Here is a 15760-nt window from a genome sequence, read left to right as displayed (position 1 = left end):
AGAAATGGAAAGTATGGAGTAAATACCAATCCCCAAATAATCATTAGATGATGCCAACAAAGTAAGGCCTTCCTCACTACAACAAACATGAAAGGGGTGCATATTTATACATGTCATGTAACCCCTACATCCTTTAGGATTCGATTGGTCGTAGGTTGTTGTAAATTTATGAAACAAATAAACACGTCACGATATTGAGAAAGCAATCCGTGTTTTGTAAACTTCAAGGTGTTCCGATAGAAGTATTATTGTGGTTCATAATTCTTCATTGATATCACGCGCACTAACATCGTACAACTAAAAGCATGGCTTTCCAATTGCCTTCCACAACTAAGGGGATGGACGCAACACCAGTGTACTAAGACGAAGCTACAAGACTCCTCAAAGCACCAATTTTGAGACAATTGGCTCGAATAGAAGGGTAACTTGGTAGAGTTAAAAGGGAGACGAGAGGGATGCATACCTCTATCTACATACAATCCTCGACCTCTTCTCGCTTCCATTCACTTTCAAACCACGAAATGCACCATATGAACATTTATTTAATAGCAAACTAGGTTTCTTATGTCGATCATATTAACAATGGTCATCACCTCAAAGATATTGAAAGGAACTCAGTTGAAGATTAGCTTAGCTTGCATCCTCACGGGGGGGGGGGGGGGGGGGGGGGGGGGGGGGGGGGGAGGCCAACGAGTTGATCACGAGCACAAAGTGGGATCGATTGTTACAAAGTGCCATTACATTCTCCCGGAATTTCTCGAAGATGCAAACCTCAGAACATGGTGAAACAGGAAGGACTGATTGGGGCTCGACCGGTTCTATTGACGACCTCTTTGGGCGGGGGGGAGGTCCCGGATATTTCCGACGGTTTTTTTGGGGGTCTTGAAGAAGGCATGGTTCTGGGGTACTAGGTCCCTCGGCCAAAGGAGAAGGAGAAATGGATGCGTACATACATACATACATACATGTATACATACACGTATATATACATGTATGTATACATGATACATATATGTATACAGTATAACACTTCCCCTTCCCCTTCCCTTCTTTAAGAGAAAAAAACACACTTGTCATTCTTCTTCTTCCTTCCTTCCTTCCTTCTCTGAAGCAACATCAAAAAGAAAGCAAGCAGCAAGCAAGCTCACGAGTCACCCACCAGAGAGACAGAGACAGAGACAGAGACAGAGACAGAGAGAGAGAGCTCTAAGGGGAGAAGACCTCAAGGACCCCCCCCCCCCCCCCCCCCCCCCCAAAGACGCCCCATGACGAGGATGAGTCCTCCTCCCATCCAGGTAATTCTCTCCCCCCCCAGCTAAACCCTAAATTCCTTCTTCTTTCTTGCCGTGTGCTTTGCGCTTTCCCTTTCTTCTTTCTTTCCCCCCATTTCCTCTCATCCTCATGCAGATCCACACGTCTCTGATTTTTTGCCTCCTGTTTTCTTTTATGTCTCCTTCTTCTTGTACCCCCCCCAGGATGAGAACATGCTGCCTGACCCTATCGCCTCTGATGGTGATGCGGCGGAAGAACAAATGGAAGGTAAGAAAACGTCAAATTTCCCACTTTCTTGATTCGATTGATTGTTTGATTTTCCCCGCAGCTCTTTTCCAATGCATTTATTCACAGTATCTTCACATTTAGTTGATGCTTGCTTGTTTTTCCCATTGCCTTTATAGTTTCTGATTTATTATGATATCTTTTTGCATTTTTTGGGAGTGGCCTCAGTGCAATCAGAAGGCATCCCAACTGCCGAGGCTGCACCGCAGGCTGAGGATCCGCTTCAAGGGAAGTTCACATGGAAGATCAGTGGATTCTCGAAGCTCACCTCGAGAAAGATGTATTCGGAGACATTCGTTGTCGGTAGTTATAAATGGTGAGAGCATCTAACACCAAATTATTTATTTTCTTAGCCAAAAGCTAGTAAAGCTTCACCAGTAAACATCTGTAATATTTTCTAAGCATAATGTAGAGGTTTTGGTACCATACATATCAAAATGGTTCATTTTTTTATATTTGTGCAAGTGCAAGTTACACAAAACTCAGATTTCTTTCTAGCACGGATAGTATCAAAACATGCTCATTTTTATTAGGGTTTGGTTCCTAATATATTTACAGTTGTTTGAAAAACAATTGAACCAAGAGGTCATAAATCTATTTGAAATGATTTATTAACACACATCTCAATGCTCAAAAGATTTTAAATTTTGAACATCACATAATTGAGAAGGTTTTGTACCTTCAAAATCAAAAGTTAATGGTGATCATGTAATAACCTAAGCCCAAATGTAGGTCAACTGTTTCTCTGGGCTTGGGAATTATTCTAAACTACTCCTTTCTGCCAACTGTTCTAGGATTTGATTTTTATAGCTAGGAATCTATCACCTTATGAGTTCGATCAATTGTTGTACAGGCGTGTTCTGATTTTCCCGAAGGGCAATAATGTGGACAACTTATCAATGTACCTTGATGTTGCTGACTCTGCGGTTTTGCACTATGGTTGGAGTCGATATGCTCATTTCAGTCTCACGATTGTTAATCAGATAGACCCCAAGCACAACATTCGCAAAGGTACTTAATCTTTAGCTTAATAATTAATCATATGGTGTAGTTTCCAATTCCCTCCATCAGTTCTTTGACTGAAAATATTTCATGGAAAGGAACTGTGTAAACCTAGTTAGGCATACAAATATTGTGCATTTTGATCTAAACTTTCCTCAAGTTATCCAACTTGATCATAGGTTGTTATGAGCATGCAGGTAACTATGCTTTTAATATGTAACTGAGTCATTTCAAGGCTAGCGATACCCTAATAAACACTCTTGCCAGACTTATGGAAACCTGGGGCTCAATAACTATGGTGTAGTCACGGACATTGTCCATGGGAAGCTCCTAGGATTTAGAGAAGGGTTAGCCAACCTTGTGTACCAATACTTCATTCAGTACTTAAACATTCAATGCTCGTCAATAGGGAGTATATAATGAATGTACATGTAAAGATATGTTCATTATGCAGTTAGGAGCAGAACCAAGACTTGAGACAGGCCAATCAGCTGTCAGGTGTCCCTATAGACGCTTACAGTCTTGATAAAACCATGGTTTGGACACTGCCCTCACTCTGTTTATATAAAGGGCTGGCTACTATTGCGCATCCTTGTCTGACCATTTACTTTCCATAAATGGATTTAGCCACATAAATGTCTCGGTGCAGTTACTTCGCTGTGCATTATGCCTCCCGTGGATGCTTATAAACCTCTTAATCGGCTGATTGGCCTCAACTTAGGGAACTTGGTTCATTAGGAGAGATCTACTCTATCGTTGTTTGTATTCATTTACATTGAGTGTTAATCAAATTTGTCAGATCTCATGAGTTTGAGCATTTATTTAGTTCATTTGATGGAAAGGCTCCAAATTAAACAACTGTGTAATTATAAGAGGGCACAGAGAGTCTATTTTGATTGATATTTTTCGTGTTTGTAAACTTGATCATGGCTGGTCATATGCTCCAGATACACAACATCAATTTACAGCAAGGGAAAGCGACTGGGGATTTACCTCTTTCATGTCTCTACATGATTTAAACCATTCAAATCGAGGCTATTTGGTGAATGACACCGTTATTGTAGAAGCAGAAGTTGCTGTCAGAAAGGCCGGAGATTATTGGGCTTATGATTCTAAAAAAGAGACAGGGTTTGTGGGGTTGAAGAATCAAGGGGCCACATGTTACATGAACTCTCTTCTTCAGACTTTGTACCATATCCCCTACTTTCGCAAGGTGCTTCTTCCTTCCTACTACCTAATGCTTCTGGTATCAAACCTATTTCTATTACATGCAAAGACGACAATGACTTATCGGCTGTTTTGGACAGGCAGTGTACCATATGCCTACAACTGAGAACGATGTGCCTTCAAGCAGCATACCTCTGGCTTTACAAAGCTTATTTTACAAGATCCAATATAATGATACAAGTGTAGCAACAAAAGACTTGACAAAATCTTTCGGTTGGGACACATACGACTCGTTCATGCAACATGATGTGCAAGAGCTGAATCGTGTTCTTTGTGAGAAACTTGAAGACAAAATGAAGGTAATTGGCTGTTTCTGGTAGCTGAATTCTTGAGAACCCTTTACCTTGTTAATTCGCTGTTTTATTTGCTTGAGCAGGGTACAGCAGTTGAAGGAACAATTCAACAGCTTTTTGAAGGGCATCACATGAACTATATTGAGTGCATTAATGTCGACTACAAATCAACTCGAAAAGAGTCATTTTATGGTTGATACAAACTCTCCCCCTCTCTCATATATTGTGCGTAGTATCAAGGTGACTAAGGGTTTGTATATTGATCTCAGATTTGCAGTTGGATGTTAAAGGTTGCAAAGATGTGTATGCTTCTTTTGACAAATATGTTGAGGTGGAAAGATTGGATGGTGATAATAAGTATCATGCAGAGCAGCATGGTTTGCAGGTGTGTGACCTTTTACAGGACTTTTACTATCTGTAGCAAAAATTCAGCAGAGTTGTCAGATGGTTTATTATCAAGTTATCATTCAAAGTTGCTTCTCTCTGAGATATCAAGTTTCTTTTACTTTGGAAATTATAGCTTCTCAAATATTTTCCCTGCAGGATGCTAAGAAAGGAGTTCTTTTTATTGATTTTCCTCCAGTACTCCAGTTACAGTTAAAGCGTTTTGAATATGATTTCTCAAGGGATATGATGGTTAAGGTTGTTCCTACCCTACTCCGTGTATTGCTTTTCATTTTCAATATACACAGTTTCTTTTGCGAATACGATTAAGTTCTGCATGATATGCTATAGGCACACATAATGTCACAGCTTATGTCTTTAATGAATTAAAAACGTACCTACATTTCCTGCAAGAGTATTCAATTGCTAGGTTAAGAAAACTAGATGTTTATCAAGTAACTGCAAAATTTCTAAGAGAATTTTGTACATTAATGTGCATGATTCTGTATCAAGATTGAATACTGTGCTTTCTAAAAACATATTTAATTTTGTATTTGCTTTTACAGAAAGTAGAAGTTTGCTTCTTCATTATTCTATACACTTCATTACGAAATTCACATACACTCATTCATTTACCTTCTACACAAGTGATGCAGCTTGATGAAGCACTCAATCGAGAACCCAGAAGAAATGCATGGATACATCGATACTCTCACAAGACATGTGAACTATTTAGATGGATAGAGGTCATTATTTTTTGCTATCATGCACATGAGCTTACAGTAGTCTATACTGACGCGATTAGAAAGAGATAAAGAAGCCATGAGATGATATACAAACTTATGCTGTACTCTTCCCTAAGATCGTGACTGACTTCCATTTATAACACGCTTGTCTGATACCTTTGGATTTTTACTTTCTTTTGCTTATATTTGAGTGCCATGGGTTGGTGATGGTTGTAAGGTTGGATTTGCTTACGTCCCCAGTTTCCTGCTATGTTCATCAATAAGTTGTTAATCCTTATTATGATATGCTAACTTGATGTATGCCATTGTGTTTCATATTGCCTGTATAACTTTGCCCAACATTGTTTCCTCTGTTGACTATTTATTTATTTGTAGATAAACGATCGTTATGAATTCCCGTTACAACTTGATTTGGATAGAGAGAATGGAAAGTATTTAACACCAGAGGCTGATCGAAGTGTTCGTAATCTCTATACTCTTCATAGGTCTGTTGTCTTTTGCCCTTATTTATACATAAGCTGTTAACTTGATCATAGAAGAGCTACTAAATCTATTAAACTGACCCTTCCGTTTGGTGATAGTGTGCTGGTTCATAGTGGTGGTGTACATGGTGGCCATTATTATGCTTATATACGGCCTACACTCTCAGATCAATGGTATGCAATTGTTTCCGATTCTAGAGATGGATGCAATGTAACTTTAATTGATCCAAATATTTATAGATAATATCCTGTTTGTATCTAGCTCTATTTTTACTTGGAATTTATGCCAATTCTTTTAATTCCTTATAAGCTTCTCAGCAGGTATAATTTACTTGGCACTGAGGTCAAATATTGATTCCTGCAGGTATAAATTTGATGATGAGCGAGTGACAAAAGAGGATGCAAAACGAGCTTTGGAAGAGCAATATGGTGGAGAGGAGGAAGTGAGTTCATTATATAAATAATGCCATTAGTGTTGATATCTGCTGAGTGGTAACTATTATCTTTTTTAATATTTCTCAGCTTCCTCAAGTCAATCCTGGTTACAATACAGCGCCTTTCAGATTTACAAAGTATTCGAACGCTTACATGCTTGTATATGTTAGAGAATCAGACAAGGAAAAAGTTGGTTGCATTGTTGACGAAAAAGATATTGCTGAACATCTTCGGGTATATTGTAGAAGCTTCTACCCCAGTTTTTGGGATTTATTAAATAGTATGTTTATCTGGCTTACGACCAGTTGAATGTTCATGTAACCAGGTTAGATTGAAAAAAGAGCAAGAAGAGAAGGAAATGAAGAGAAAGGAGAAAGCAGAAGCACACTTGTATACAGCCATCAAGGTGAGTTCATGCATCCAATCTGCATAGGGTTTGATTTAACCAATTTTATAATCTATGCTCCATTGTACAGGTAGCTTCGGATGAGGACCTTGCTAAGCAAATAGGAAAAGAGATATATTTTGATCTTGTTGATCATGATAAAGTTCGAGGCTTTCGGAAGCAAAAACATATCCCATTTAAAACATTTAAGGTATGATGGATGTGCATTGAATTTGAGTGCTCTGATTTTTTTCATGATGTGAGTATAAAATGTGGTTTTTCTTTGTGTTTTATCGTCCTGCAGTGTGATCTTTGAACATTGTTGCTCTCCTTGTATGTATTTCTGTGTTTACAAACAGGAATATATGGCTGAGGAATTTAATATACCTGTTGAATGCCAACGTTATTGGGTTTGGGCAAAAAGGCAGAATCATACTTTTCGACCAAACAGACCAATGACAGAAGCTGAAGAATCCCTGCCTGTAAGAGGTTCTAGCCATAACTATTTGTCTGTCAAGAAAGAGCATTACGCAAATGATAAAGAAATCGAATATTATAATCTTGAATTGCAGGTTGGAAGCATAAAAGATAATGCAAACAAGGCGTATAATGCAGACTTGAAGCTGTTTCTGGAAATTAATCGAGACAAGGTAGTATGACTCGGCTTCAAATTGTTCAGAATAGTTTATCCCTGTAAATGTTGATTTTAAAGTAAAGTTTACATTTTTATTTGTGGATAACAGCAAGGAATACCTCAGCCGCTGCCAGCCAAATCAAACATTGATATTTTACTGTTCTTCAAGCTATATGATCCAATCAAGGAAGAACTTCGGTAGAAGTTACACTATTGTTAAAGTTGCAGTAATTACACACATAATGCAAAAGTGGACAAGTATGTTAACTGTTACATATAATGTGCTCAGGTATGTAGGGAGAACATTTGTGAAGGTTGGAGGAAAACCTCGAGAAATACTGGAGAAGCTGAATGAATTTGCTGGATTTGCCCCAGAGGAAGAAATTGAACTTTATGAGGTCTGTTTATTATGTTAATCTATGTTTCCATATTGTTACAAGACCTTTTAGATCTTATCCACCTGAAAACAAATGCAGTTTCAGTAACAGCTGAATTTCATTTATGTTTTAAACCTTGATTTTGCAAGTCAAATCTTTTACCCATAATATTTCTCATTCTATGCCCATGCTTTACCAAAACAATCCTCAAAAGTGTGCAGAGAATAAAATTTCTTGATTTGAAAATACATTTTTCTATATAGATACCCAAATACATTTCTACAGGTGCTTATTTATGTTTGTTACCCATTTCTGGAGGAACACACTCTTGATTACTACTTCCGAGTAACCGGACCAAGGTGATTGTGGTAGGAAGGAAGGGACCTTGGGTCGTCCCATCGGCTATGCACTTAGCCGGATATTGGAGTTAGGGGAGGTAACTCTGCCCCAAGGAATTCCTAGATAACACTCTTGGTGAATCCCTGAGTTCGTCCGATCCGCACGACACTCAGGGATGCAGACAACTCTTTAGAACTTCTTAGGGATGTAGTAACAGATCTCCTGTCAAATTGGCGGCTACAACCGATCACAGGCTCGCGATTACACACAGATCATATACTTAGATTACATGTTAGGCACACAGGATTGACCCCACAAGAAAGAATACTTGATTATGAATACATACAGATACAAGTACTGATTGACTGTCGGTATAGCACTCTCTCTCTCTCTCTCTCGACAGATAAAAGCCATTATCTCCCGCCATTGTAGGTGCTTCCCTCGCTTCAGAGATATTTCCATTCTGGATCGACCTATGCTAGAGATCTTTCGAAGACAAAAGCTACAATATACTTAACTTGAGAATCTCACATGTGCCAAAAACCAGATTTCCTCGTTTCTTCTCTTTTCATCTTATTTACTTTTATATTTACTGTGTAATATTTATTTTATTTTGATTTGTTCTCAAAGATGAGAAAATACTCAAGATGTAATCTCTTATTTGGTCTTATAGGCCATTTTGGCCTCTTAAAAGACGTTAATATATCTTTCTTTCTTTCTCTCTTTTCTTGTCTAACAATATTATCCCCCTTTGTTGTCATTCACACAGTCCTTATATACGATTACATGCTTTCCTATTTTTTGGGAAGCATGGTTAGTTCCAATCGTTTTAAATACTCGGCTCCCTTTATTTGGCTGTTTGTGCTCAGCTCCTTCTGTCTCCTTTTCACACCTTGTCCCACCGGCTCCTTCTGTCTCCTACTGTACCATAAGAATACCGAAATTTGAATCAGGAATTGAACCTTGAAGGAACTATAATTTGGATCCAGTTCGATGAAACTATTGTAATATTTAAAACTTTTCTCTTCACATTTCTGCATGTTTGCAGGTGAATTGATGCACGTAAAAACATGTATAAGAAAATTGTACATGATCTCTCTTGGGCTATAAAAGATCAAGAGCACAGCTTAATGGAACTATTGTAATATCAAAAACTTTTCTCCTCACATTTCTGCATGTTTGCAGGGTAATTTGCATGTAAAAACATGTTTAAGAAAATCGTCATGATAAAAGATCAAGAACACATTAAACTTATCATGTCAAGCCTGAGTGCAGATACATCATGGCTTCCAAAAAATAGCTGGATAAATTGTTGTTTTTTCAAACAATAATTGATCTTTCACTTGCACGAAGGTCAAGTGAGAAGACATTTCTAAAGCTACTTTTTTATGCTGAAGATCCCACTCTAAAAGCAAGATGTGCTGAAATTGCTTTTCTATTTAGAAAAATGAAATGAAGGACATTAACGCTTTCATTACGGATCTCTTTGATGTGAGTGAATGTACTTCCTATTGACACAATGTAATCCAAACCAGATGGCGTCTCATGTTTGCCATGGCCTGATATTAATAGGAGTGAAACCCAGCATAGAAAGATGAATTGTAATGCATCATGTCAACAGAACGAAATTCCAGACACAGATATGGGAGAGTGAGTGTGAAAAGATAGGTAAAATATGAAATCCCATTGTTTATAATCTGTAAAGCTTCTTCATAGGGGTCAGTCTATCTGGTTCTTATGTGGTAATTAGCTAGCTCATTGCCTTTGTTACGGGCATGACCATATAATATCCTGTGGTAAGATTCTATACACGTGGATATAAAGTGTGCAGGTTAAACGAGAGTGTAAAGAAGGGAAGGATTACTTTTAATCCTTGGGATTGAGACAATCCATTAAGGCCAAGTGTGAACTTGCTTGAGGTCCTTAGTCTTGGCTATAAATATGAGGCCTAGCTACCCTCATTTGGGGGATTATCGACTACATTGAGACTCTGTCCTCGTGGTGATTAAACTCTTGGCGAGCGCGCCAGTACCAGGTATGACTTGATGCCACGGTGGTGGTATGGGACGCCGATCAAGGCTCGAGTCCGTCTCGATCTCTTTGCTCAGGGGTGATTGGGTGGATTGACACCCTTCTTTCTCTCTCCTCTCTTATCTAACTATCTATCTATTATATCCTTATCATATGCTTACATTAGGATCTAGCTCTAACAGCCTTTGCCAGTGAAGATGAGGGAATGTAGTATTGTAGAACTCCCGCTCCCTAAATATGATTACATATCTATTTTCATCTAACAGAAATGACACATGAACATAAATAATTTAAATATAAGATTGTTGATCTTCCTGAGCTCCCCAATCCTTTTCATGTTACAATCTTGTCTCTCTCCTGGAAATTCTTGATGTAGACAATGCAATCAGTAATATCATGGGGTGTACACATGCTTGTGAATTGTGCTCTATGTCTATAGTACACTTAGTCATATAGGCGAACATAGTTGTTTTTAATGATTTTGATCTACTTCCTTCATTTCTCACTTATCCAACTTTTGCAATTTTTGTAAACTTAAATTTGGTTTTGAAGTATTAAATCTGTATCTCTGAGGGCAACAATTTGTTTATTGCTTTTGCTCTCTTTGATATCTTCAAGAATGCAGGAAGATCTTTGACTGATCGGCTGTTGTACTTTTTTTGTTTTGATTATATGTGAATTCTGTGTATTCCAGGAGATCAAATTTGAACCTAATGTAATGTGTGAGCACATAGATAAGAATGCAACATTTAAAGCTTGTCAGGTAAAGTTTGCCAGTATCTGGGATAGCATGTGTTGAGTATTTCTTCATACTTCAGATGGATAATATATGGTGTGTGATGTGCAGCTGGAAGATGGTGACATAATTTGTTACCAAAAAGTTCCTACTCCGCAAGTAAATGAAGAATGTCGCTTTCCTGATATTCCATCATTCTTGGAATATGTGCATAATCGTCAGGTATCCATATATGCTCTAGCTGTTTCTCTTATCAGTGACTGATATCTTATAACCTGTTCTATCATGAATAGAATTTTTGTCTATCCTAGGATATGCCAGACTTTAGTTTGATGGAGTGCACTAGGATCAGATTTATTTCATGTCAGCTGTTTTATGCTTTTCTTCACGGCATGGGTAAAGAATGTAGCACTTTATTTAATCTCAGATGATATCCTGAAAAATGTGTATGGTACTCGAAACAAAAGTCTACTATGATAAACTCAGGGTACTACCAGTTCAATCCACTTAAATATGAAAAATAGATGCAGATTATAATCAGAACACATTAGCATTGAATAGGATCTGAACATTTTGGAACTGCTTTGAGCTGTTTACCACAAGAACCAGCCTTTATAGCAAATGTGTTGCTGTGTATGTGATATCTTAAGATGTAATCTTCAGTAAAAAACAGTGCGAGCAATGTATGATCTTGATATGATTGTTGATTTATTCCGACATATCCACACACATGTAACATCCACATTGCTATTTATTCAGGGTTTAGGGTTGTTTAAATCATAACAGATAGTACCAATAGTCTGATTCAGCTATCAGGCTTGACTGAGATTTAATCTTTTTAAATCTTAGGGTTTTTTATTTCTTTTTAATTTTGTTCAATTGAAGGTTGTAAATTTTCGAAAGCTTGAAACACCCAAAGAAGAAGGATTTTTCCTAGAGCTGTAAGCTGTTCTTCTTAAACTTTTCACTTTCATACCCTTTTCTCTGTGATCCTAAATTTTGTCTGGAATTCAGGTCAAAGCAACATACTTATGATGATGTGGTAGAAAGAGTTGCCACTAAATTGGGAGTAGAAGATTCTGCAAAAATAAGATTGACATCTCATAACTGTTACTCGCAACAACCAAAGCCACAGTCGATCAAATACAGGGGGGTTGAACGGCTGAGTGACATGCTTATGCATTACACACAGGTTTTAATTATTTTCTCATTAACTGAGCATACTTTCTAGGGCAAAGATTAATTTTTTTCTGGGATTCTTCTCTATCAGGTTTCAGATATTTTGTATTTTGAAGTGCTGGATATTCCATTGCCCGAGTTGCAAGGGCTTAAAACTCTTAAAGTGGCCTTTCACAATGATCATACCGAAGAGGTATAGTCAGTATTATTTCATGTTGAGGATGTAGCTAATAAATGTCCCTTAATCTTACCAATAGGATGCCTAAACGTCAGGTTTCAGTGCACAATATTCGGCTTCCAAAGCAGAGTACGATAGGAGATGTTATTGATGAACTCAAAGGAAAGGTACATCTTCCTGTGACTTCTTGTAGAGTAAACAAGACTTCTATTGCGTGGGAAGTAATAGAGGGTTTGTGATATGTTTTTCTAAAGATTCAACTATCAAATCCAAAGGCAGAGCTCAGAATCTTGGAGGTTTTCTACCACAGGATCTATAAGGTGAGACTGAATTCAGACCAGAAATTAGATAAGGTCAATGGAAAATAATCAGGAGCAGACATTAGAGAAGATATTCCTTAACATGAGGATGTACTTGCTAACAACTCCACCAATTGCAGGTCTTTCCTTTGAATGAGAAAATCGAGCATATAAATGATCAATATTGGAGACTAAGAGCAGAAGAGGTGTGTTACGACTGGTCTCATCTTTAATACCATTTTTGTAAGTTCCTATGTATTGTCTTTGTTGTGTTACACCATCTGTTTGTACAGATTCCAGAGGAACAACAGCAACTTACTGTCAATAGCAGACTCATACATGTGTATCATTTCACATGGGATGCATCACAGACCCAGATGGTATTTTGATTCCTTGTCTTTTTCTTTCAGTTATATAATTATTACCAAGACAGACTGTGAAATCTTCTATTTATCTACAGGTGCAGAATTTTGGTGAACCATTTTTGTTGATTGTAAAAGAAGATGAGACATTATCAAGTGTGAAAGAGCGTATTAAGAAGAAGCTGCAGGTTCAAGTAGAGGAGTTCTCAAAGGTTCAAGATTTAAATATTTCCTTTAGTGATGTGAATTTGGTTTAGGGGGCTAAAAAAAGGAATTCAGGGTTTAGATTTTTGCACATTTGACTTTGGGCTGCAAATTGGTTTTTATGAGAACAGCTTAGAAAGGAAAGTTTGGGTTTTGGAATTTAGGCATAGGGTTTCAAAAATCCATGACAAGAAATAGCTTTTGAAGGAAATATAGGATTTAGGGTTTTGCGAATTCTGGTTGGGAATTCAAAATTTGGACAATGGGCACATGCTAGAAAGTAACATTAGAACTTTGAATTTCACAGATTTCTCTTAGGGATTCTTACATGCTTTGTGGGCATGACTTAGAGAAGAAGATTAGAGTTTATAGTTTTGGGTTCTCCAAAATTTACATAGGCAGTCAAATTGGATAAGTGGGCACTGCTTAGAAAGAAAACATAGGATTTGGGTTTTGCTGAAGGATGTAAAATTTGGTTATGAGTTTCGAAAGGAAAACAGATTTTGCAAATATGGCAGGGATGGAAATGTTAATTTAGGGGCACAACTTAGAACGGCAACATAATTTGCTTGTGTTGATATGCAGTGGAAATTTGCATTCGTCTCGTTAGGCCGTCCTGAGTACCTCAGTGACAGCGATATTGTCTCTAGTCGGTTTCTGGTGGGTCTCTGTGTTATCTTCACTTTATTTTGAGTTAAAACTCAAACCAAAACCTATGATACTAAATCTTTAGCGTCAACAGAGGAAGGACACGTATGGTGCATGGGAACACTACTTGGGATTGGAACACACTGACAATGCACCAAAGAGAAGCCATCAAGTAAATCAGGTAAGTGGATCAACTGTAAATCAATCTCTTTTCTTTACAAATCATAGGAAAGCTTACAAAGGCTTACCATCTTGACTTCAGGGGCGGCATGTATATGAAAAACCCGTTCGGATCTATAATTGATTGTAAACAAGCATGTTTGGAGATCCAGTAGAGGGGCAATGCCATGGAAATTCATCATGTACGCGTTCACAACTCTACTTCTTTTGCCATTGAGTGATGGGAATATCAAATACCGGCATGAAGTAGTGTATGCCAATTTGACATGGTGTGGCAGCTTTATGTCCTTCCCGGATTGTGCATTGTTTGGTGAAGCATTTTATCCTTTGCTGGTTTTGAATAACCAATATAGGCCCTACATAAATTTGATAGAAAATATCTCAACAACCTTTGTTCGTTGGTATCATGTATATCTAGGGGTGGCGGTAGGTTCAACTTAGTTTTTCTAGATTATTACTTGTCCTATCATCAAAATATGGAGACAAACAGTATAATAACACAGAAAGAAGGCCATTTTGCTGGCTTTTAAGAGGGTATGTAAATTTAGAGCAAGGAAGATCTTGAGGGGGGCAGGGAGGCCTCAATATACATTATCGCAGTACATCCTTGTAATGTATGTATGGCATGGCATTTTTTGCTGTTCTAAAGCACGTTTGGGTAGTGTAAAAGTTATTTTTTCCAATTGTGTTTTGCACTTCGTTTGAGAAAGAGAGGATGATTTAATATTGTCTTGTCTCAATTTTCATTGGAGAAAGAGAGGATTACCTATTATCATCTGTTAGGGGCTAAAGTGACACATGAGACCTTTGAGCTTTTATAGAGTGCTCTTTGTAAAACAACTGATGTAGTAAAGTATGAGTTGATCTACTGAAAAAAATTAAAAATACAACTGTATCGTCTAATTGTAATAAGGTGCGGGATTTGTGCTTTGTTCAAAAGTCTTGTAGTTGTGCAAAAGTATACCTTCACCATCAGATTGTTAAAAGAGTAGATACGTCAACGGGTCAATTGTTATCTTTCCCCCCTCTATACGACCTTGAAATATGGAAGTATGACTCCACTCTTTTATTGATGGGATTTCTTAGGCTCTCTGCATTTTTTTCTATCCCATATAGTAGAGTGGAATTTGTATTTGATTGACAAATTCCAATTCCTTAACAATATGCCTTAATGAGTAATTTATCATGCATTTACTTGTGTAATGCTAACAACTCACCCATCTATGCCCTAACTATTCATATACTTTCTCTAGTAACATCATTTGGGTGTTTGTGTTTGGTCACACCAACATTGGGTTGGGGTAATTATGTGAGAGTAGAGGAAGAAGCATTGACATCTATTAGAGGTCAAAATTTACCTATGAAACAAATCATGGTCTCAAAATTGATTGATCGACCTTCACTACTTATGGGAAATGTAAATGTAGGACCAATTAGTGATACTTTTTGAAGGGGGCAAGTGTCAAATTTAGAAGGCCATCATTAGTACAAAGGTGTCTTGATGCAATCAACATACATGCTTTAACTATATACATGTGAACAACGTGGTCAATATTATCCTCCCTTCCAATTCCCAATAAATCAGGGGAATGAAGATAATGGAATGTGTTTGATTATCTTGCTCTTGGTTTGTCTTTCATGATCTCTCTTTCTTTCTTGCTCTCTCTTTCACTAATTGTTTGATTATATATGTTTTTATTATAGACATATGGTTCAAATTGTTGTAAATCAATTTTTCAAAATACAAGAAGTCAACCCAATCATCATGTTGATAATTGATGAAGCAATAAAGGTATTATCTTAACGTTTGATTTATGCATTTGACCTTGCCTTCCCTTTGTGGATGACAACTTGCACGAGATTTTGGCAAGCTTGTGAAAATTGTTGCAAATTTTTTAAATGAATGGTCGCTTATGATCACTAAATGCCATATGGGAACCAGAATATCTAAATATTTATCGTGTAACTAGGTTGATTGTCTCCTCAACTATCTATACTCTTGGAGCATGGAAGAAAATCCAACATTTGAGTGTGCTAATCAACAATTATGAGTATGACATTAAAACCATTAGAAGATAAGAG

The 15760-nt window shown here is 37.4% G+C and overlaps 1 protein-coding gene across 2 annotated transcripts; it reads left to right on the top strand.

Moving 5' to 3' along the window:
- Window positions 1-1247: 1247 nt before the first annotated feature.
- LOC147869532 (ubiquitin C-terminal hydrolase 13-like) lies at window positions 1248-14361 on the top strand. Of its 2 annotated transcripts, none has more exons than XM_087330543.1 (32): window positions 1248-1295; window positions 1476-1539; window positions 1726-1873; window positions 2411-2568; window positions 3507-3772; window positions 3867-4085; window positions 4163-4271; window positions 4349-4464; window positions 4623-4721; window positions 5585-5694; window positions 5791-5865; window positions 6056-6134; window positions 6214-6360; window positions 6452-6532; window positions 6603-6722; window positions 6871-6993; window positions 7084-7161; window positions 7255-7343; window positions 7435-7543; window positions 10587-10655; window positions 10740-10850; window positions 11514-11569; window positions 11643-11820; window positions 11899-12000; window positions 12081-12152; window positions 12240-12305; window positions 12425-12490; window positions 12578-12664; window positions 12745-12858; window positions 13436-13510; window positions 13593-13679; window positions 13761-14361. In XM_087330543.1, the coding sequence occupies exons 1-32, from the start codon at window positions 1266-1268 to the stop codon at window positions 13800-13802; spliced, it is 3345 nt and encodes a 1114-aa protein (XP_087186669.1). In that variant the 5' UTR covers window positions 1248-1265; the 3' UTR covers window positions 13803-14361. The 2 variants fall into 2 exon arrangements, with proteins under 2 accessions (XP_087186669.1, XP_087186661.1); XM_087330535.1 differs by having other exon boundaries at window positions 7084-7164.
- The last annotated feature ends 1399 nt before the right edge of the window (window positions 14362-15760 follow it).

The sequence above is a fragment of the Azolla caroliniana genome, unplaced genomic scaffold, assembly GCF_043228905.1.
Source record: "Azolla caroliniana isolate FFs.n. ecotype wild unplaced genomic scaffold, voAzoCaro1.0.p SCAF_1, whole genome shotgun sequence".
Taxonomy (NCBI): domain Eukaryota; kingdom Viridiplantae; phylum Streptophyta; class Polypodiopsida; order Salviniales; family Salviniaceae; genus Azolla; species Azolla caroliniana.
Note: the sequence above shows the minus strand (reverse complement) of the source record. Positions and strands in the feature narration are given on the sequence as shown.

Excerpts from the sequence above, each read along its gene's own strand:
- LOC147869532 (XM_087330535.1), top strand. The coding sequence starts at position 1,266 with ATGACGAGGATGAGTCCTCCTCCCATCCAG. Across the intron at positions 7,344-7,434 it reads CCAATCAAGGAAGAACTTCG|GTATGTAGGGAGAACATTTG; the intron begins GTAGAAGTTACA and ends TAATGTGCTCAG. Across the intron at positions 12,306-12,424 it reads TCTACCACAGGATCTATAAG|GTCTTTCCTTTGAATGAGAA; the intron begins GTGAGACTGAAT and ends CACCAATTGCAG.